This window comes from Pyxicephalus adspersus, chromosome 8, assembly GCF_032062135.1.
Source record: "Pyxicephalus adspersus chromosome 8, UCB_Pads_2.0, whole genome shotgun sequence".
Classification (NCBI taxonomy): domain Eukaryota; kingdom Metazoa; phylum Chordata; class Amphibia; order Anura; family Pyxicephalidae; genus Pyxicephalus; species Pyxicephalus adspersus.
The window spans coordinates 41,271,523-41,293,064 of NC_092865.1; the positions used below are offsets into that span (position 1 = coordinate 41,271,523).

General features: G+C 36.5%; 1 protein-coding gene across 1 annotated transcript in view; it reads right to left on the reverse strand.

Annotated features, from left to right (window-relative positions):
* Positions 1-145: 145 nt before the first annotated feature.
* Positions 146-21,542, reverse strand: part of SCYL3 (SCY1 like pseudokinase 3) — a 26,822-nt gene continuing 5,425 nt past the window's right edge. Inside the window, exons 2-12 of the mRNA XM_072420153.1 lie at positions 18,268-18,453; positions 17,524-17,637; positions 15,932-16,034; positions 15,746-15,851; positions 15,448-15,525; positions 14,776-14,915; positions 13,967-14,154; positions 13,457-13,628; positions 3,589-3,759; positions 1,772-2,388; positions 146-644 (exon numbers count right to left, since the gene is read on the reverse strand). Of these exons, the coding sequence (XP_072276254.1) occupies positions 585-644; positions 1,772-2,388; positions 3,589-3,759; positions 13,457-13,628; positions 13,967-14,154; positions 14,776-14,915; positions 15,448-15,525; positions 15,746-15,851; positions 15,932-16,034; positions 17,524-17,637; positions 18,268-18,453 (1,935 nt within the window). The 3' untranslated portion in view covers positions 146-584. The remainder of the gene's footprint in view (positions 645-1,771; positions 2,389-3,588; positions 3,760-13,456; positions 13,629-13,966; positions 14,155-14,775; positions 14,916-15,447; positions 15,526-15,745; positions 15,852-15,931; positions 16,035-17,523; positions 17,638-18,267; positions 18,454-21,542) is intronic.

The following is a 21,542-nucleotide window of genomic DNA, read 5'->3' on the forward strand; positions in this document are numbered from 1 at the left end:
TGATTAATTCCTGGCAACATTTGCACATGTTCCTGCAGCTTTATAGGTCCGGGATTATCCATAATGATTGAGCTAGTGAACCAAATGCAGCAAAATTAATCCATAATAAACCAAAGAGCAATGAGAGAGAAATAAATGCCAGTACTTGTTTTGTGGACTACTTCTAGTATATCCATATATTTGTAGTTTTAATGTTCAAATATATTTACATATTAAATTATCAGTTTTCACCTTTGAGGAATTAAAATCTGCTGTACTTTAAACAGATTTTAAAATATTGACATGTGTCTCATTTATTTGTACAGCAGCATCTGTTGATCCGGTTCAATGAGTTAAAAACAAAAAAAAAATCACAAGTATATTGTTCTGAGCAAGGCATTTATATAACAGATGTGCAATAAAAATAAAAATCTTGTTATCAGAAATGATTAGTTCTAAACTGGAAATTACAGTAGAAGCAAGGTCACACAATCATTGATAATTTTGCATATGACAGTTTGCTGTGCAGGCAGCGGATTAGCTGGAGCACAAAATTGTCGGTGAGCAGTATTATTAAAATAAATATAGAACATCCTTGTAAACTATCATACATTGGCATCTTCCCAGCTGAAGTCATTCTCCTCACCCCAGCCTTCAGCTTCCATCTGCAAGGAAAAAAATATTTACAAATAAATGTAAGTTTTTGGTACATACAAAGTTAAGAAAGTATAACATAAAGAAAGTCAAATGAACACAAGTGTGATCAGGGTCTCATGTTGACGTGCCTGACGACTTTGTGTCCTTTTTGAGCAAGCAATACACTCATACAGCTGGCATCTTTTGGGACACTCCAGTGGGAGGTTAGAACAAAAAGTAAACTTTAAGGTAAAATCTGTCAAATAATTCCAAATCACACTGAAATCTGTTAAAAACCCCCCTTCACGTCGTTTAGGGGCGATACATTTGGGGGAGTCAGAAATGGAAAAGGATCTCGGGGTTTTGGTAGATCATAGACTTAATAACAGCATGCAATGCCAAGCTGCAATATCTAAAGCTAGCAAAATACTTTCTTGTATTAAAAAGAGGAATAGATTGCAGAGATGGAGACATAATCCTGCCCCGGTACAAAGCATTGGTCAGACACCATCTGGAATATGCACTCCAGTTTTGGGCACCAGTTCACAAAAAGGACATTGTGGAATTGGAGAGAGTGCAGAGAAGGGCAATAAACTAATAAAAGGAATGGAGGAGCTCAGCTATGAGGAGAAACTTTTAAGGGGGGATATGATCATCCTGTATAAATATATAAAAATGGTCCATATAGAGCAGCGGTTGCCAACTGATGGTCCATGGTTCTGGTGGTCCACCTCTAGAGGTGGGTGCAGAGGAACAGATTTTACAGCATTCCTATTTTTGTTAAATAAAGGACATGGCTAGGGAAAAGCAAACAAACATTACCCTCCCCCAAAAAGAAAACAGAGTAAGGCCATCACTGTACCACCTGCTGAACCTTACAAAACCAGAAGTCAGGGATCCTAAAACATCAATTTTGTAGAGCTAAAAGTATGAACCAAACACGAGGTGGACACTCAACAAACCTGTGAATCCAAGACCAAAAAACAACTCTACAGAGAGTGAGGGATCAAGCCCAACATACATGCCATAGAGATGGAACCATTAATTATTGCAAAAGCTGCCGTATGTAAACATGATAAAGTGTGCAATTGTAAACTAAGTGAAAAACGTTAGAAGTTGGAATTCATCTTTAAATCCATTTTGAGTAGATATTTACCTCTGTATTTTCAGCAGCAGCAAATTTGGTTGAGAATGTAGCTCTTGGTTGTGCATCTGTGACAGTCTGTATTTTATTGTCATGTCCATCATGGTATCCAGGAGCAGAAAAGGCAGAAGAAAGGTTTATTTCTGGTGTCATGTCTGCAAACCAGTCCTGTTCTGAGTCTTGGCTTTTGCTCTTGACTTTTATTGTGAATTCATCTCCCAAACTGTACCCAGACTCAAACCTATTTTTTGGGACTTGTTCTGGCACAGGATCTGGCTTAGATTCTTTTTTCTGTAGGACAGTTTGTGATCTCCAGCTATGTGCACTCTTGTCCGGTTCAGAGTTCACAGGAGACAGTTTAACAAATGTGTTAGTAGCAGCATTCATTTCTTTCGTTTTTACAGTTCTTGAATTATCACATGGCAAGTTAAAGTCAATCCATTGATCCAATTCTGATCCAATAATGTTTTCTGCTTCATTATGTACACTGACAATATTTTCACTTGGGTATCCCTCGGATTCACTCCAATCTGGCCAATCTTCTGTTGGCTGCTGTACTTGATCACAATTTGTAAGGAGAGAGTCTTTAGGTTTAGAAACTCCATTTACTGAATTTGAAAAGCAATCGTCTAGCAAAAGAGAAAAAATAAGCATGAATACAAAATTACAAACTTATACATGATAATAAAAATAAAAACTAAAAAAAATAGCATACAAATGCACAAATACTTGTAATCATATTTACTTTTATGTCCTAGCTTAGCTATGTCCCCTTTCACTAAATACAGTGGAAGACTTCTGAAAAACCTGTTTCAGTATGCTTGAGATTTTTTTATTGCTTTTCTTTTAAGTTAGTCCTAAATTGGCAGAATATATATTTGTGTCCAACAATTTTCATTGTTTGTCACTCACATTACCATTCAACTGGTATCGAAAAACAGCAATTTATAGTGGACAAATACTGTGTTTCACCAATAAGCCATCACCATCAAATAAGCCACCCCTCGATTTTTGCCCAAACCGCTAAAATAAGCCACCCCCGCAAATAAGACACCCATCGATACCTGCGCCTGGTACGGTGGGTAACTGTGTGCCTCTGTGTGACTTCGTCGGTGCTGGCTGCAGTGCAGAGCAAAACAGAAAGTGACTACAAAGGCCCGCGCCAGAAAGGACAAGCAAGCTGCTGATCCCTGCCCTAACGGAGTCAGTTACCCGGCCGTAGAACCCAAAAAAAGTGAGTCAGTGAACAGAAGGGGATAATGATAGGCACAGAGTGATCAGAAGGGGACAATGAATGGCACAGAGTGATCATGAGTGATTTTCAACAATAAATGTGTACTGTAGTCTTCTTCATGGAAAAATAAGACATCCCCCTGAAATTAAGACCTAGGGCAAATTTTGGCATTTCAAAAAATATAAGACAGTGCCTTACAATTGGGGAAACAGGGTAATAGGATGACAGGTGCTATTCAATCAAATAAGCTAAGCTCACCAACCACCCCTAATGTTACAATGATACTATAATAAAACATTTTTTTAACAATATAAAAAAAAAAAAAAATGTTAATAAGTCTAGATAACAAGCAGTAAATACAACATTCATAAGACAATTATTTTACCATAAATAATTTTAGTATTACAGACATTTCAAACGACAAATTTTCCCAAGTACAGTATAGTAGCTAAAGAGGAAAAAAAAAAACATTTGTTGGCATCTTAAATGCGCCTATAAATTAACATTAGGACTGCAAGCTAGGTATTCATTTACTAGTGGTATTAAAGTTGCATTTGATATAAATGACAGAAATACAAAGTCTGCTGGCACTTACTTTGTATAGAAATATCCTGTAAAATTTCTTTTAGCGATTCTTTCCTGTGCAGATCTTTGTTAATTAAGGAATCGTGGTTCACTGCTATCAAATTGCTTTTTGCTAGTACAGACGACAAGCTGTTTGACGTTGCCTGAAGCGCATGGTTATTTGTGGCATGTACAGGTGAACCTGTGGAAAAGACACTATTCGGTCACAAAGAACTTTGTAAAAGAATGGCAGAAAAAAAGTTGTTTGAGTACATAAAAGTATTATTAGAACATATAGATGTGCATGTAAGAAAAAAAAAAAAGGAATACTGCTGAATTTTAATCAGACAAAAAAGTATCAACACTAAATCAAGTATTGGGAAAAAAAAAATGAGTAGGCAGTGTTGGTTACATTCATCCCAACAACTAGATACCTATAGAACACTAAAAACAACTTTGAAATCAGCATGGAAAATACTACAAAATCCACGTACACTGTTGACTTTTGTAATCAGAGCACGCGATTTTTCCATTTTCCAGGGTTTGACAAATTAAATCTGGTCTGTAGTCTAATTGGGTTTTACTCCATTTACCTAAAAAAGCATTCTAATGAGAAACAGCACTGTCTGTAGACTTGTTGACAATCAGCGTTATAAACAATTCAAATGAGTTTCTTTCTGCTAGGAGGAAAGGGAGGGGGTGCTTCCCTAAGGCTGATACAGATTTTTAGCATTATAAAGTCTAGCATTAGTTCAGGCATCCAAAGGTTCAAAGTTCCGCTGTGTCAGAAAGTGAAAACAACAGATATGGGTTGGCATAGTTGGCTCAGTAGCAAGCGTTTTTACATTTTAATGCTATAGGTCCAAATTCCATCCAGGACACTCAATGCGAGGAGTGTGCATGTTCTCTTCCTGTTCTTGTTTTTTGGGGTCTAAAACCTGGAGGAAACACATGTAGTTAGGGTGATTGCTCCCCCTCAAACTTGCCTTGGTAAGTGTAAAAATATTAACAGCACAGCATTGGCTGAAAAACTGTGACTAATAAAAAAAATCCCTAATGAGTTATATTGTATACTATTAGGGGGAATACAGGTAGAGGCCTCATGCTTCTCCCATTCTCTTTGTAAAGCAGCGGATTTGCTAAAATCCTGCAATTTGCTGAGTTCTAATGATAATGTATCTTATTCTTGAAATTTTGTTACCAATTACTTTAGGTCCTAAGTAATTCTAAGGAAACTTTATTCTCCACGTAATGCATAAAATTATAATGATATATGATCCTGCCAAACCTTGTTGGGACAATCCCTTCCTCTATGACCGGTTTCACGGTATCTACTTCATTGGAGGAACTTTCTCTCACTTCCTGTTTCACACACGCAAATCGGCCCCAGTTGAAAGATTCCAACTCTCTAATTATAAAAATTTTAATCCTTCATCACTTTCTATCCCAAAGACAGAAAGATATGACGAATAATAAATATTCACAATAAGTTGTAATCCATCCCCCTCCCCCTTTAAAAAAAAGGCGATCGATAACAGTGCAAGTGTTTAACATGGAAGATGGTAACAGAGCAGAAATGCAAAATACTGCTCTGCTTGTGTAATTTAAACATATTTTTAGCTTTGTCCTAAAAATACATACAAATAAAAAAAAATAAAAAAAACACACCTCTGTGAAAAAAAAAATCTGGGGGGCAAATTCCCAAATTAACTAAGAAGAATAAAGCGTACCTAAAGGCAGAAAGTTTACTTTACATAAGGGTGGCCTGGGCCGGATGACGTAGGATGAAGAACAAGAAAAGATGGCAGCGCCGGTCTGTGGATCTTTTAACAACATCAGACAAGTGCTGTACACATGTGAAATTCTCGTCCAATACTATTCCTGAAGCAATAATCAGACGAGAAACATCTGACATGTGCGTAGTCTTAGAATTTAGTTGCTGTTTGCAACTCCCGATGTGCTGTAAATGATGATACTGTATGGGTTTTACTTTTTACACTCGCTAGAACAGTGGTCGCCAACCTTTTGGACCTCACGGACCACTACTTTCATAACTTAAATTCTGCGCATGCGCGCAGAGCCATGTGTCAAACTTCCCCCAGAGTGATGTCATGATGCCAGAACTCGCCCACTCAGACCTGCTTGCTAAACATCCTGCGGGGACAGTAGCGCAGGGCTGTGACTACGGGGGACATGATCAGGAGGGTCAGGAGAAGGACACCGCTAGAGGGGCACATCGGCCAGATAATTTTTCTGCGGACCACCAACATTTTCTTGCAGACCACCGGTTGGCTATAAGACCACTGTCTACTGAGTAAGTAAACTAATTTTTACTGGACCTAATCTCTGACAAATGCAGTACCTTCTAAATTCAATCAAACATAGCTTCTAATTTCAGAAGATTGAAAAATACAACTCTAGCAAGCGAGCCCCTTTTTCTAACAATACGTAAATTGACAAGTTTATTACAAAATAAAAACTATATTCTCTCCTTTAGGAGGGTAAAAATTACTCCCTATACAATCCCCAGCAAGGGCTAACACATAAATACACATATAAAGGGACCTGTAAAAAGCGGCAGATTTGTGTCTTGTTTTGGGGGTCCAGGTCTAAGTGTTTTGGAAGGACTGGGTGGGCCAAGCATACCATTCTTCCCCCACGTTAGTTATTCAAGGTGGCCCTACAGCACCCACGTGCTGTTGGGGACTGAGGCAGTTAGGTTAACTGGCTTACCCCCAAATCAACTGGTAATGATATATGACTATGGTAGGGACATTAGATTGTGAGCCCCATAGAGGGACAGTTAGTGACATGACTATGGACTTTGTAAAGTGCTGTGTAATATGACGGCACTAAATAAATACTGGATAATAGTAATAATAATAATAATGTGTGGCTCAGGCAGAGAGGCTGTGAGAAGCATGTGTAAGGGGAGAGCCATAGAAGGGGTCTACACTTTGAGAATGCTGACCAAGTGGGCCCAAGTGGGGTAACATTTAAAAAGCACCAAGACAAACTACTCCACACTTTGGTTGTCAAACAAATACAAGAAAGAGGCATTTACCTCGATTTTGAGTACCAGGGGTGTGAGTCAATATTCACTAACTGAACCCTATCATCTTATGATCTAACTTATGAATATTAAAACTTATAAATACTTTTACAGTCAGTAAATTGAGGGGGAGCGAGCTTTTAGAATGAACATCAGAAAATTCAAAAATGTTTATTTTTTTTTTTAATTTAGTTATAAAGCTGGTAGAATTACTTTCTTTTCCTATTGCCAACAAAACAATTTTATACTCAAATATACTAGTTTAAAAAATGTATTGACATTTAAAAAGACCTAATTGCTACTATTATCTTGCCACTGACAAATTTCTATGCACTATCCCAATATTGAGAATCAAAAACAACTAAATATAACACACTGCTGAAAATGTCCATCAGGATTATAAAAAATGTTTTTGCCCAGAAATGTCTTAGTTCACTTTCATTTTTAGGCCACTAGTATCTTTGTAAAAGTTTAGCAATATAATACAACCAAGACAAAGAAATCAAAATGGTGTTGTTAGGAATGTCAGACAACCAAGGACACATTACTAATTTGAAAAGTAAAAGATTATAAACTAGTAAAATACTAAGTTATATATTTTAACTTATATACTGGTAATACAGCAAAGCAATATTCATTACAGAACGCCAAAATAAAATAAATTCACCTGACTACAGAAATCCCATTAAATATCTATAGAGATAAAATAAATAAATAAATACATGGGGTTACAGAAGGAACACAAATCTGGAAAGTGATGCAGTACTGGATGTTATGCAGTATTACTAATCACATAGGAAGTGACTTTTAGGTTCATGTCTAAGAAGTTCAGATGATTGGCCTCTTGATTGGAGAAAAGCTGCTCTTCAATATAAGATAACAAGGAGGAACAAGTGCAATGACAAAATAAAACAGCCAAAGTGTTTCTGGGTGCAGCATTCCTCTCATCAGGGCTGCAAAGGGAAGACTGAAGTTTCCAGAATGAAATGGGCACTCGGAAGATTCTCTTATTTGTCCAAAGTTCACAGAAAAATATATAGTGAAGTAAAAATAAAAAGGTAAAAAAAGACCCAGCCAATAAATCAGTGATGGTAGAATCAGAGCATCACTTTAGAAAGGGAAATGTCAAACTAGACAAAATGGAGAGATTAAGTCCAAGTCAGTCTAAAAGCAAGCCATGCCTCAATGGTGGGTGTTATAGGAGGGAACATGGCGAGGTTATGATGGATTGCTGAACAGAAAATCCTGAAGATGAAGAAAATGGGATGATAGGATGATCTTTCCATCTGTAATTCAGGTCTCAGTTTAGACAGATTCATAGACTACCACTGTCATTATATCCAGTCAGGAGGAGAATGTAGCGATGGATAAGATACATTTAGAGCTGGATAAGGCGAGGCTATAAAGGAAAATCCAAGATTTATTTTAGTGCTATTCCATACAAATATCAATATCCACTTTATCATTCAGACTTCTTAATCCACCCTTTTTTATGTAAAGCAAAAAATGTATCAATAGGCAAAGACCACAGCATCTGTGCAAATTATGTCTGAATAAACACTTCATACCAGACTGTTACTGTTGTGGGTTTATTCATTCACTAATGTCCATTTTGTGCTGGCCATACGTGTATTAATGTAGAATATGCATTTTTTTTCAATTTATTTTGTTTTCAACAACTTTTGGCATTGATCATATTCAAATTGTATGAAGGAATTATTTGTGATTATTTTGAAGAGCTTACTTGGTTGTAGTTCCTGGTTAGGAAGGTTAGGGGAATACAAAACACACTACATCTTAAGTACAGGATTTTAATTTAAAACATTCCTAAACAACTGGTGCAACCTAAAAAGGGCTTAAGGGCTCACAAGACAGCAAATGTGGATTTTACTGCAACACATAGAGGTCGATTTATAAAGCAGCGTTTCTAACATTTTGTTGGAGAATGTTCCAGGTTCATGGGTTTCAATGGCCGCAATTGATTCCCTACTAGGGAACGTCTCAGTGAACGTCAAATTCACTGCTTTATAAAAATGTAACCTATTGTAATGAACTATAAATGTACATTGCACAATTAATTGTTAATTGCATCCCAATGCACCCCTGGAGCTATATCAAATATTTTGTGCAATGTAATGAACTCAGGATGTGCTGTGGTCTATTGAAACTGATTAGGGTACTGATACTGGTGGTATAAACAAGCAATGAAATGTCACTGCTCTGATCTATAATGGAAAGACATTTCTGTACCACAGGAATGTTTTATAACCCAAAGAAATCAATCCTCTTTAGTTCCTTTATATTTAAAATATCAGAGCTACAACATGACAGATTTTGATTTATATGGTGGATTATTTCATCTGAATGATAGGATTGGGTTCAACCCATCTCCCTACAGGAACACAATAGATGTTACAAAACCTAGTGGGGGGAGGGGGGTTAATCAACCATGCTCCAAAACAACATTCACAATACATCAAAAGGATGACGTGTAACATTTACATACATAAAACCTACATACATATTATATTTATATAATTCTATGTATTTGAATTAATGATATCAAGGCTCTACACATGCCCCTTGTAACAAATCCATACCATGTATAAATTGAAAGTAACAAACTGTAGCATAAAGAATCTACTTATACAAATAAATGTAAAAAGGTAGTATTTTTTTTTTTATTAGAACGCTGTCATTGAACTCTATTCAAATGATGTACCTAGCGAGCCTAGGGGCTTGTTCAGACTTGGGTCTTGTTCAGGTGTTAAAGTGGTTTTACACTCACAAACACTTGCCAAAAACAGCTAACTTTGGGCAAAATTAATTATCCTTCATTTGACAGGCAGCAGCAGCATTTCTATGTGGTTTTATGGATGTTCAACCCAGAATTTACCCAGAGTTTACCACCTCGGCCGCCTTCAAAGACCTGAATGGAAAGCAGGTCTGAACAAGCTCCAATAAATCTACTGTAGATGAGGGAAGGTTTCCCTGGTCTCCCTTCAAACCAAGATCACTCACTGGAAGTATGGTAAGATTTCAGTTTAGTGACAACCTAAAAAAATTGAAAAAAGCAGATGAGGCTGATCTGTATGATTTACTATGCATGAACACACAAACCCCCTCACTACTGCACAGATACCACATTTTGTTGCAGATGAAGATACTGCACCTTGATGGATCCTGAATAAGATCCTGTGTTAGGCAAGGGGGGGGGGATTTTCGGAAATGGTACGGAAATTATTTTAAAAAGTTATGAATTGTGTGTAAGCTGCATAGGTATTTAACAGCACACCTTCCCAGATCTGTATCAGATCTGAATCAATCAGCTGGAGATTCTGTGCTCAGAGAGCTGTGTCCCATGTACAGGGAAAGAAGTATTTGTTCCCCTGCTAATTTTGTACATTTGCCCTCTGACAAAGAAATGACCAGTCTATAATTGTAATGGTAGGTTTATTGTAGCTGTGAGAGACAGAATAACAACATGAGAACCCTCAAAAACCCAGTGCTCAAAAGTCAGAGCTTGATGTGCATTGTAATCAGTGAAAAAAGTATTTGATGCCCTATCAACCAGCAAGATTTCAGGCTCCCAAGTGTCTTCTCTGTATGCAGGTAATGAGCTGAGATTAGCAGCACCCTTTGTAAGAGAGTGCTCCTAAACCAGGCTTGTTACAGTACCTGTATATAAGACACCTGTCCACAGAAGCAATCATTGAATCAGATTCCAAACTAGCCACCATGGCCAAGACCAAAGAGCTGTCTAAGGATGTCAGGGACAAGACTGCAGACCTACTCCAGGCTGGACTGGGCTACAAGACTATTGCCAAGCAGCTTGGTGAGAAGGTGACAACAATTGGCACGATAATAAGCAAATGGAAGAAACACAAATTACCTGTCCATCTCCCTCAGTCTGGGGCTCCATGTCAGATCTCCCCTCATGGAGTTGCAATGATCAGGACAGCGGTGACAAAGCTACCCAGAACTACTCGGGAGGTATTTGTCAATGATCTCAGGGCAGCTGGGACCATAGTCATCAAGAAAACAATTGGTAACACACTGCGCCGTGAAGGCCTGAAATCTTGCAGAGCCCGCAAGGTCCCCTGCTCAAGACAGAACATGTACAGGCCTGTTTGCAGTTTGTAATGAACATCTGAATGATCCAGAGGAGAACTGGGTGAGAGTGTTGTGGTCAGATGAGACCAAAATTGAGCTCTTTGGCGTCAACTCGCTTTGTTTCGAGGAGGAGGAAGGCTGCTTTTGACTCCAAGAACACATTTCTTTGTCAGAGGAAAAACATACAAAATCAGCTGAGGATCAAATACTTCTTTCCCTCGCCAAGTGCAGAACCCTACCCAAGCATGTTCATCTGTCAAAACAAAAAGTCATGTTCTCTGCTCTTCTGAGGTTTCTTTGTTGACTTTCATATTACTATGTGTTTGTTTTTTTCTCTCAGTCTTGTTTGTTTGATTGCTTTGTATATATATTTTATTAAATCTTTAATGAAAACACAATTTCACAAAAGATGCAGCCTGTAGAGTTTGACATGATAATGGGAGGAAATTTGCTCTGCAAAACACAATTTTTTATTTGCTAAGGTACATACACATTTTTTTTTCCAATTTGGGTAACATTTATTAATGCTACATCTAGGATTTGGTGCATCACATGTCTAAAGATGTATTTATTACAGAACAAAACAGCAATATATATGGCGTTAATCTCTAACTAGTCAGACTTCTGAATTTCTGGTTTTAATGTTACTGTACATAACACATCACAAATGATCTGTACAGCTTTATTGCATAGGAATAATAAGTTCTTATGTTCACTGATAAGATCAGTTCAATATTCACCAAGTGCTACAAGATGCTGCCCTAAGAATATCAAATGTAATGGCAATGTAAAAAAGGCAGGAGTATAAAGGTTCTAATTTTAGGGAAATGGCACTGGAGAACTTAAAGTTTTGCTGTGATGCTGTGGCAGACAATTTTTAGGAACACGGATGTTGATTAATGGTTGGGGTCATGGGCTATAGAAAGGAAATCATAAAAGCAGTCATAAAACAGGGATTTCCGGGTATAACAAGCTGCAGATCCAGGGATGGAAGAAGAAAGCCATCACTAGGGAAAATAGCATAGGTTTAACCTTTCGGGAATACTTTAAGCTTCGCAATAACCTTACAAATGAGATTAATGGCTTTTACTTTCTTTAGTTTTAACTTTATAGCAAAAATATACCCTTTTTAAACGTTTATTTCATTGTTTTGCAAAATATACAGTTCATATTTAATTCTCTGTATACATTTAAATATACGGTCACTAGAAATGAACAGCACTGATTGACAGACAGATCAATTTAAGCAAATATCATTAAGCAGGGCTCTTCTAGAGCCATGAGCAGATAAATACTATAACAACATTTTTTGCATTTGCAAAGAAAATCCTGAAAAACTTCTGAAAAACTGTAATGCAGAGATGATTGAAGAGAGATGGGTAAAATATTAGGCTAATTCAGCATCTTTCATAAGTTTTTTTATGAATACTGAACATCACATTAATTGCTATATACGTCATTACCAATGTTCCCTAATAATCCAGCCTCCAAAATATTGGTTGTCTATCTGTAAAACAGCAGACTCATCACATTAACAGAATATTCCAGGTAAAAACCTTTTCCTTACCTAAACTCCTGCTTGTAACACTTGCAGACAACAACTTGCAAGCAAACAACTTAAAAGCCAAAACTAATAAAAGTTCTTTGTAGGTTTTTTTTCAGGTAGTAAACTACCAAACCTCCAGCAGTAGGAGAACCATCAGAAAGAGACCAAGTGTCATTTACCTAAAATTTACTGAATGATCAAAGGCTTTACCGGACAGAATAAAAAAAACATTATGACAATGGTTTGTTGCTAAATAAGGATCAGGTTTCTCTATGGATGGAAGATAAAGCACACAAAAGGTCCAAAGGTATCAATGTTAATGTCCGAGAACTTCATTTAAACACAAAATGGAAATACTGTTCTAATGTGATAAAAACACACTAATGCTCTATATCAGCATCACAAGCCTAGGAGATGATCAGTTCAATTACTTGATTTACAATTTGACTGTGCTCAGTATAGATTCAAACACCAGACCTAAACATATTACCGGCGAAACAAGTGCATTTTGTAAAAGTATATAGCATATATACTAGCCTTAGGTAAAGTGAGAATTAACTCAAACTATATTATTCTGTTTTAAAATGACTAACTCAGTTATTTGTGTTTTTTACTTAGGTTCCTGGAGGCGCCTTGGCCTTGCACCTGGTCAAGTGAAACCAGATAAGAAGACGATAGAAACTGCCAGCAGATAAGGAGACCATGAAAACTACAACCCCCTCAAGAAACCCAATTAAAAGTGGAATGTACAGCGGCAGTAAAAAGCAAAACAATAATTAGTCTCTCTCCAGGCAAATTAAAGAAGAGACCAGCCCAGAATTGGATGATCGGTGACGCAAGGAACTGAAGTAGATAAAATTTAGACTTTTCCTTATGTTGGCAGAGACTCCTTTAGACAGAGGAAAGGCCAGTCCTGACCTCTCTTGCGTTGTCTGTTGTGAGTTTCCCACGCGTGAATAAAACCTTGATTCTTTTACTATACCTCAGAAGTTGTCGTGAATAATTGTCAACTTACCATTGACAATTTCCAGTGCAGTTTTGAACTGGAACCTGTGATTCAAGTAGATAATGTGCATTGCAACTGTCTCTGGAAATAGTCAATTACTCCCCATTTCAAACTATCTGCTACACAAAAGACAAAAGTGGGTGACCACAGATGAAAAACGAATTTTTTTTTTACAAATCTACCTTCTGGTGTAGCATCTGCCACTTTTGTAAATCCTGGGGTTGTACTTTTGAAGATTTTCACTCTTCCACCTCCCACAACCACTTCTGGTCCAAGTAAACATACAAGTGCAGCCAATCCACGTAATGTTACTGCAACCAGCAAATCACTGGTGTCACGTAAACCCAGAAGAATCTAATAAAAGAAAAAAAAGGAAAATAACCAATGCTGGTCAAATGTACATGGCCCTGAACACATGTATTGTCGGGGTAAACCCAGATATTTATATACATGAAAAGTTTTTATAAACCTGAAATATTGAGTTCTGTAAAGAACAGGCTTCACATAAATAACAGAAAATGACATCTTGTAAAACATGCAGCCTAGGGCTGCACCAAGTGCAACAGAAAAAAATACATATTATGAAACATTTCATATACACTACAATAAAACTTTGATTTAAACATATTAAAAAGTAAGCATTTATATTCAAAATATTTCTTTTAATTTCTTTCTTAAAACAGTGTTCTTACTTGTGGAAGGATTATATCTTTAAGTTCTTTTAAGGTGAAAAGTTCTCCATAAGCATCAATATGGGTTAGCAGCACCACTCTAACATGTTCTTCATGGACTTCAAACATTTTCATCAACACCGGTATGACCCTGGTCTGGAAGAGGGGCGGGGACAGAAGACAATCTTCACGATTCCTTCCCATAATATCTAGAGATAGAGACAGAAGGACGAGTCAATTGGCCTGATTTGTTAAAAGCTCTCAAAGACTTGAGAAGACTATCATGGGCGAACTTATGTGATCTAGCAAACCTAGAGATGATTTCTTAAAAAACATTTGCTATCAGTTTTATTGCTTTCAGTCTAGTACCAGATCTATTACAAGTTTGCTGAATCTTCCATAATCAGGATCAGGTTCTCCCATGATACTCTAACTTCTCTAATAATTTAGAGCTATAATAAAAGTCATCCACATTGCATGAACACGTGCTGGAGCTAGTTTGCCTAATGAGACTCTCTACACTTACTGCAACAGTGCAGCTAGGAGCAGACAAATAAGAATGCGAAAAAGAGAATTTTGAAAATATTTGTATCAATATTTCAAGTTTACTTGTATAAAAATAAAACAAACCTTTTTTCTTAACTTTGTCAGTTCAAAAACATAACACAAATTGGTGCAATGTAGCCTTTAAAATCCTAGCTTGCAAACACTTTTTTCAAACTAACCCAGCTACTCCCACAGCCATACTTCATTTGGAACAAAAAAATCGTACAATGGAGCTAAATTTGGGACTCTGAGTATTTTTGTATGTTCATAATGATTGCAATTACCTCTTTTTGGTCTTAGAAGATGAGGCAGGAAACTTTTTACTGCCATAGGCTCAGCAAATACAAATGGATTTAGCAACAGAGGGACCAGTCGGGAGGAGATGAGTTCTTCTGGCAAAGTTGACACTCTGTCCAAAAGAAACCTATACAAGAACAAATCATATACAGAGCATTTATATTAAAGCTAGTACTTTTTTAAATTTGCAAGCCTTACAAAAAACAACATACAATCAGCAGTCATTTTTTTCCATCTTCCCCACTGCTGAAAATACTTCTCTCACTACTCTCTACATCTGTGTTTTGCAAGATCATGTTGCTTTCTTGACACTCATCCTCCCAAACCCTGCTAAAAAGGATTACACTATTTTAGATTAAGACTTCATAATTAGGCTCAGTACTGGCAAAGGCACAAATGAGTGAAATATGTGATTAAACTTTTGGCAGTCATGCAAGAATAAATTACTATTCTAGGTAAAGTGTCAAAAAAAAAAAAAAAAAAAAGGATCAGAACAAAGTGTTCAACTCCATAATCATTTAATCTTGCCCCTGATTTCAGGGGTATCAGAAAACTATACCAGAAATCAGGAAAAGTGTGCTGGCATTTTATCTTATGTCTGGAAACCAACACACTAAAAGAATATGATTGGCATTCAACCTTGCTCTCCTTGTACTCACTTGAAAAATTCATTCTTTTCATCTTCAGTTTTAACAGTTAAACTTTCCAGAAAGTTGACAATTTCCACAAAGTCATTTCTATTTAAAACATTCAGAAAGGGAAGAGAAAAATGAATATTTATACACATATATGCACACACACACACAAATTGCTTTACAGGTATTTTTAAATAAACTCATCAAAACAAACTTTTGGATGTCAAGTAACATTTTTAGCTCTATTTATACTAAAATAAGTTATTTTCTTCCAAAAATATATTTTATTTTTGCAAACAGCTTTAAACTGTAACCTACATACCTAAAATAGTCATGAGAGAGTAAAGTAGACAAGGCAGGTCGAAGCTCTGGTTCCGGGTTCAAAAGACAATTCTTAACAGTGTTCTTAAAACTGGAGAGCACATCAGCTATAAATAAAATATAACATTTTCTTAAACACCACCAAAAAAAGTCTTGCACTAATCTATAACCTTTTTAGATGACCTACTTTGATCTCTCACATGTGTCAGCAGATTTTCCACTAGTCGGCCAAATAAGAAGGCATCTCGAGCATTGCTTAACGACACTGGCACAACCCCAAACTCAGCAGACTAGAAAGAAAGAAAACACATTTGATTTAATATAAAATGTATTTCTTACAAGTAAATAAATACATCACAACACTCTGCTCAGCACTATGAGAAGTAGGGCAGAACTATTACACCATCACAAAAGAAGAAAGATTCAGATTATTAGAATAACTACTCTTTGTAAGTGGTTATCATTAATGCAACAGCTGTACATAGGGTGATCTGTCACAGATTATTGATAGCATCAGCTGCTCCTCCAGTCATTCTCAGTTTACAAACAGATTTAACAGGCAAATATAAAACCAGTGTACCTGCCAGAGAAAACATGGGAATATGGTTACAGTTTCTTTGCAATCCATGACTGTCTTGGTGTATCACAAACCTTAAATTCACTTTAAGAGCCAGTCACTTTTTCCCAAAAAGATTTATAGTTGTATGCAAACCTTTAGCCCCTCCTTACCAAGTATCTATTCTGTTAGTTTTGGATAAGTGAAAATAAAATTAAATTGTATGTAAGGTAAGGCAAAATAAGGACCCTCTGTAAAGTTGTCACTGTTGTCTGTGTTAGTGGGATTTATTCCCTATAATATTCAGGGGTTGTAAAAACAATATTTGAATCGGAGCAACAGGTAAGGGAAAATCCTTCAATGGAAATGCCTTCCCTGGAGACAACTCTCTGGAAATATTTTTTTATCCTGTATTCTATTAGATAGGCTTCATTTATGGGTGTGGGGGAGTGAAAGACAAATGTAATAAAGTGAATATTCTCAACCCTACATCCACTAGATCTCTTTATGCCACAGATTTTACAGCCAACCAACATTATTCCCTAGAAAGGTTGCAAAGACTAAAATGTTAACTGACCAGGAAGAAAACATTTTTAAAGTCGGTGAATTACAATCCTCTATGTATATGTTATGAGAGATGTGGATGTAAATACTCCAAGGAAAAAATGATGCGATTTATGCACTTAATTAAGTCAGCCATTAAGTCTCAAGTGACCCCTTCAATGTTCAGTAGATGCAACTGTCCTGGGAGATGATGTGTTTTATGAAGGCTACCTTGGGATCAATTACAAAGTGTATAAACAAAAAATACAAATGATGCCTATAATTACAAGCTCAAACTTTCAAACAGCTCAGTTTTTGAAACAAAATGTTTCCTTCCAACAGGTCAAAATTCTGTCCAATATTTGGAAAAACAAAGACTTGTCTTTATACAGAACAACTATAGGATATACAACTATAGGATATACAACTATAGGATATACAACTATAGGATATACAACTATAGGATATACAACTATAGGATATACAACTATAAGATATACAACTATAGGATATACAACTATAGGATATACAACTATAGGATATACAACTATAGGATATACATGGGCTTTTTGAAATAGTTTAAAACAAGTGCAGCTGTTGAACACATAGTAAAATGTTTAAATAGAATAGATTTGTCATATCTATGTCAGCATGTTATATTCATGACATTAAAGAATTACCTCAGGAACTACCTCTGTTAATTTGCAGACCATCTCCATTCCACCCAACTTCCAGTGTCCATCTTCACTCACAAATACAGAGGAAAGACACACATTGTTATGGGAAACCTTTCCCTGAAATAAAACAAAAAGGCTTTCATATATCACAGAATGATGTTTAATTACTAAATAATCTATTTATTATAAACCAATTAATCTTAAAATTGCTGCAGGATAAAAATGGAAGCTAACTAAATTTGTTTTAGTCCTCAACAGATGTGTCTACCAATGCTTATACAAAATATATATCAGATTTACATGTCATTACAGTATTAATGTCTGCCCTATAACACATGTTTTCCCAGTAGCCTGGTGTTGACCCTAATTCAAAATGTTAAGCTCCAGAACTAAATGGTAAAAGTTTTAAACTTTTTACCAGACTTTTTTTTTTTAATCCAATAGGGAGTCTTCTAAAGATACATTGCTGTAGTGAGAACCTTAAAGCATGTTTTCTGGTACACAGGGGGCACATTTCTTATTAGTAATGATATCTAGTATTTTTTTATTTTATTTTAATTTTTTGCTGTGCATTTTATTTTTTCTAATCTAAAAAGGCCACTAGGGTGGGTTTAGCACTTATGCCAAAAACCTTCTCCAAAGCAGATTCTATACTTTATATACAAAGACAACTGAATTACAAAATGAAATTAAACCGAACAAAAAGCAACTTAAAAAAAAAAAAAAAAAAAGTCATGAGTAGTTTACCCGATCATGTAAAAATACTAGCGCTTGCAAAATGTCATAGATTCCCGCACAAATTTCATCACTGGTTAGTTTCTCAAGCAGCATTTCCAGAGGCTGTACTCGCTCTGTTACAAGGTAGATCCCATCTTCCTCCACAGTACACAACAAGAAACGGAGCAGACATGGATGGCGCAAAGTTTTCAAATGCTAAACCACAAAGAATATTAAATAATTAAAAAAGGGGGAAAAAAAAAAAAACATAAAATCGTATTTATAGAAGGATATTAGCAAGAATATAGATAGAAAATATGATTACATATATAGAATATGCAAACATGTTTGTTGTAATAAATTTTGTTCATGAACCCATGAAAGGACAATAATATACTAATAGCATAAAGGAAAGGAGCATAAATATACTAATGAGGTACCTGCTTTTCTCTCATCAGCAAGAAAGATGTGCTTGAGTAACCGCACCATGCAATAAAGAGGAGCCTAAAAGGTCACAGTGCCACCACTTCCCCTGCAGTCGATTGCATTATATAAAGACACATGCATGTGCATGATCAGACCAGACTACTTAGCCCTCCCAACCCTCACAAACTTTTTTCAGCACTATCCCCAGTGCACCTCTTATTATTATTATTATTATACAGTATTTATATAGCGCCATCATATTACGCAGCGCTGTACAAAGTCCATAGTCATGTCACTAACTGTCCCTCATAGCGCTGCAAAGGCCGGAGTGCTAACCCCTGAGCCACCGTGCTGCCCTCTTTTTGCCTCATCAAAATCACACAGATCACTTGACCCCAACAGGCCATTTGTACTTATTGTTTTTCATTTTAACCATCAGTGGCTTTAAAGATTCGGGTAATCAGTGTATTTTAATAGCATATCAAAATAAATTTCTTAGTGTGCCACCTGAGTACAGCTCAGGTTGTATTTTAAAAGAGCTACTAATATTATTCTACCAAATGTAAGGATCTGGACACATTATACATTTTCATAATCCCAAATCATCTTGAAATGAGTGACTGGTGGATTTGCAGCATGTGTACAGGTCTCCCCCAACATTGTTGAGGTTGTTAGTGATCCCCCAGGTTGGATTACTATTGTCATCTTCTAAAGACCACTACTGTTAAATTATTGTATTACAGAGAAATGCATGATGCAAAGAGTTGAGCAATCTGTCTGGACAGCCATTGTTCCAAAATTGTAATGCAAGATGATCACAAACAATCCTTTAAGGAGACAGTAACTGCAAGTGTGTACTTTGCATAATTCATTTTTTGCTTCAGGATTAAACTTAATTACCACATTAAAGTATAATAAAAAGGTGGTGTGAATGTATATAAAATATATATAGCCACAAGTATAGTGACAATTAACTCAAACTATATTATTCTGTTTTAAAATGACTAACTAACCAGATAAGAAGACAATAGAAACTGCCAGCAGATAAGGAGACCATGGAAACTTTAACCCCCCCCCCCCCCAAGAAAACCAATTAAAAGTGGAATGTACAGCGGCAGTAAAAAGCAAAACAACATCTCGCTTTTTCTCCAGGCAAATTAAAGAAGAGACCAGCCCAAAACTGGATGATCTGTGACGCAAGGAACTGAAGCAGATAAAAGATAGACTTTGGCTAAAGTTTTCAGAGACTCATAGACAGAGGAAGGGACAGTCCCAACTTCTATTGCCTTGTCTGTTGTGAGTTTCCCACGAGTGAATAAAACCTTGATTCTTTTACTATACCTCAGAAGTTGTCGTGAAAAATTGTCAACTTACCTTTGACAGTGGCTAGACAAGCAACAATGATTCAACCATCCTTAGCATTTGCACCACCCGGCAGGTTTCCAACACAGGTTTATCATACACCAACTGCTTCCATATGGGCATTCAATTTTAATTTCCCATTTGACTTGGGAAACTATTTACTGCCTGCATGAGATGTCAACTCCTTTGGAAGCTGAGAGCCCCTGCAAGAAGTATAGGTTAATCTACCTTTTAATACCTTTAGTTTCTTGCCAGGGATGCCCAATGTATATCTTGCCCTAAAAGATAGTGAATACTATACAATCTCTGTATATAATTATCTACACCAGCCATTCTTAACCAGGGACCTGTGATACCCTAAAGTTCTAAGGATGGTGACCTTCCATTTGCTGGTCCCTGTAAATTTGTTGAGCAAACACCACTTGGCAGAACCAGCAGCATGACACTAGAGACATTTTAGCTGGAGTTAAAAATTTGTGACCAGGCAGGTCCTTTATTGCAGACAAGACAGGCAATGTATCTTTTGCAATAAATTAACTTCACCTAGCCGCAATTTTTTATTTAAACTCACCTGTACCCATTCCATCATGAGCAGCGTCATCTTTCTTCTCTTTTTCCTTATTTTGGCTGTTTTCATTCAGTTCTGGCAGCTGCTGGGTAAGCTGGGAATGCACATGCACATCTTAGCGATGATTAACAAAGAAGGATGACGATTAAGCAGGTAAGAATGCTTATTGCAGAGGAAAGTTCTTCCTAATCCCAGATTCTGAAAGTGGAACATTAGTTCTGCTCTAAGGGTGGCACTCAGTCAGGGAACCTTTCTTGTCAATTAACCACTAATATAAGGGCCTATTTTCCTACGGACACACAGTGCACTGATTTTAGTAAGGGTTTCCAGAGACCTGTAAATTATTTCAGGGGTTCCTCTAGAGCAGAAAGGTTAAAGACAGCTGATTTGTACAAATACATAGTTCAGATACACATTAAAATCTACAAAATACAGGGACTGAAAACTCCCCTTTGCATTTGGTAATAGGTATATTAAACCGTTTTATTCTGTAGATCTCACCTGGTACCACCTGGCCTAATCAACGTTTTGTCATTTAAGCCATTTCTCTGAATACAATTTACAATTAGGCTTCTATGCACTACATATATTATCTTTCACACTTTTCTATTTCTTCATCCTCTTTGGATGTTATGGTCTGTTATATGTCAAATGTCATGTATTGTAATGTTTGTATATAGGAAATGAAATTTACGTGCTAATATATGGATATCTCTGCAAAAGCTAACTGCTAGCATAGGCTATGTTAATAAAATTTGTTTCCTAATGTGTCCCAAAAAGTTTTTCCCAAAAGGGAAGTGGCTTCCATTGCTAATTTGATGGTTATCAAATTTGATTTCTTTGTTATTTTTGATACGGACTTTCACTGAGCTTTTGGTTCCTATGAGGGACAGGGGGGCCGTCTTCTCCCAAAATAGGAGGCGCCCACATTTTGCAGTCCCCCCCCCCC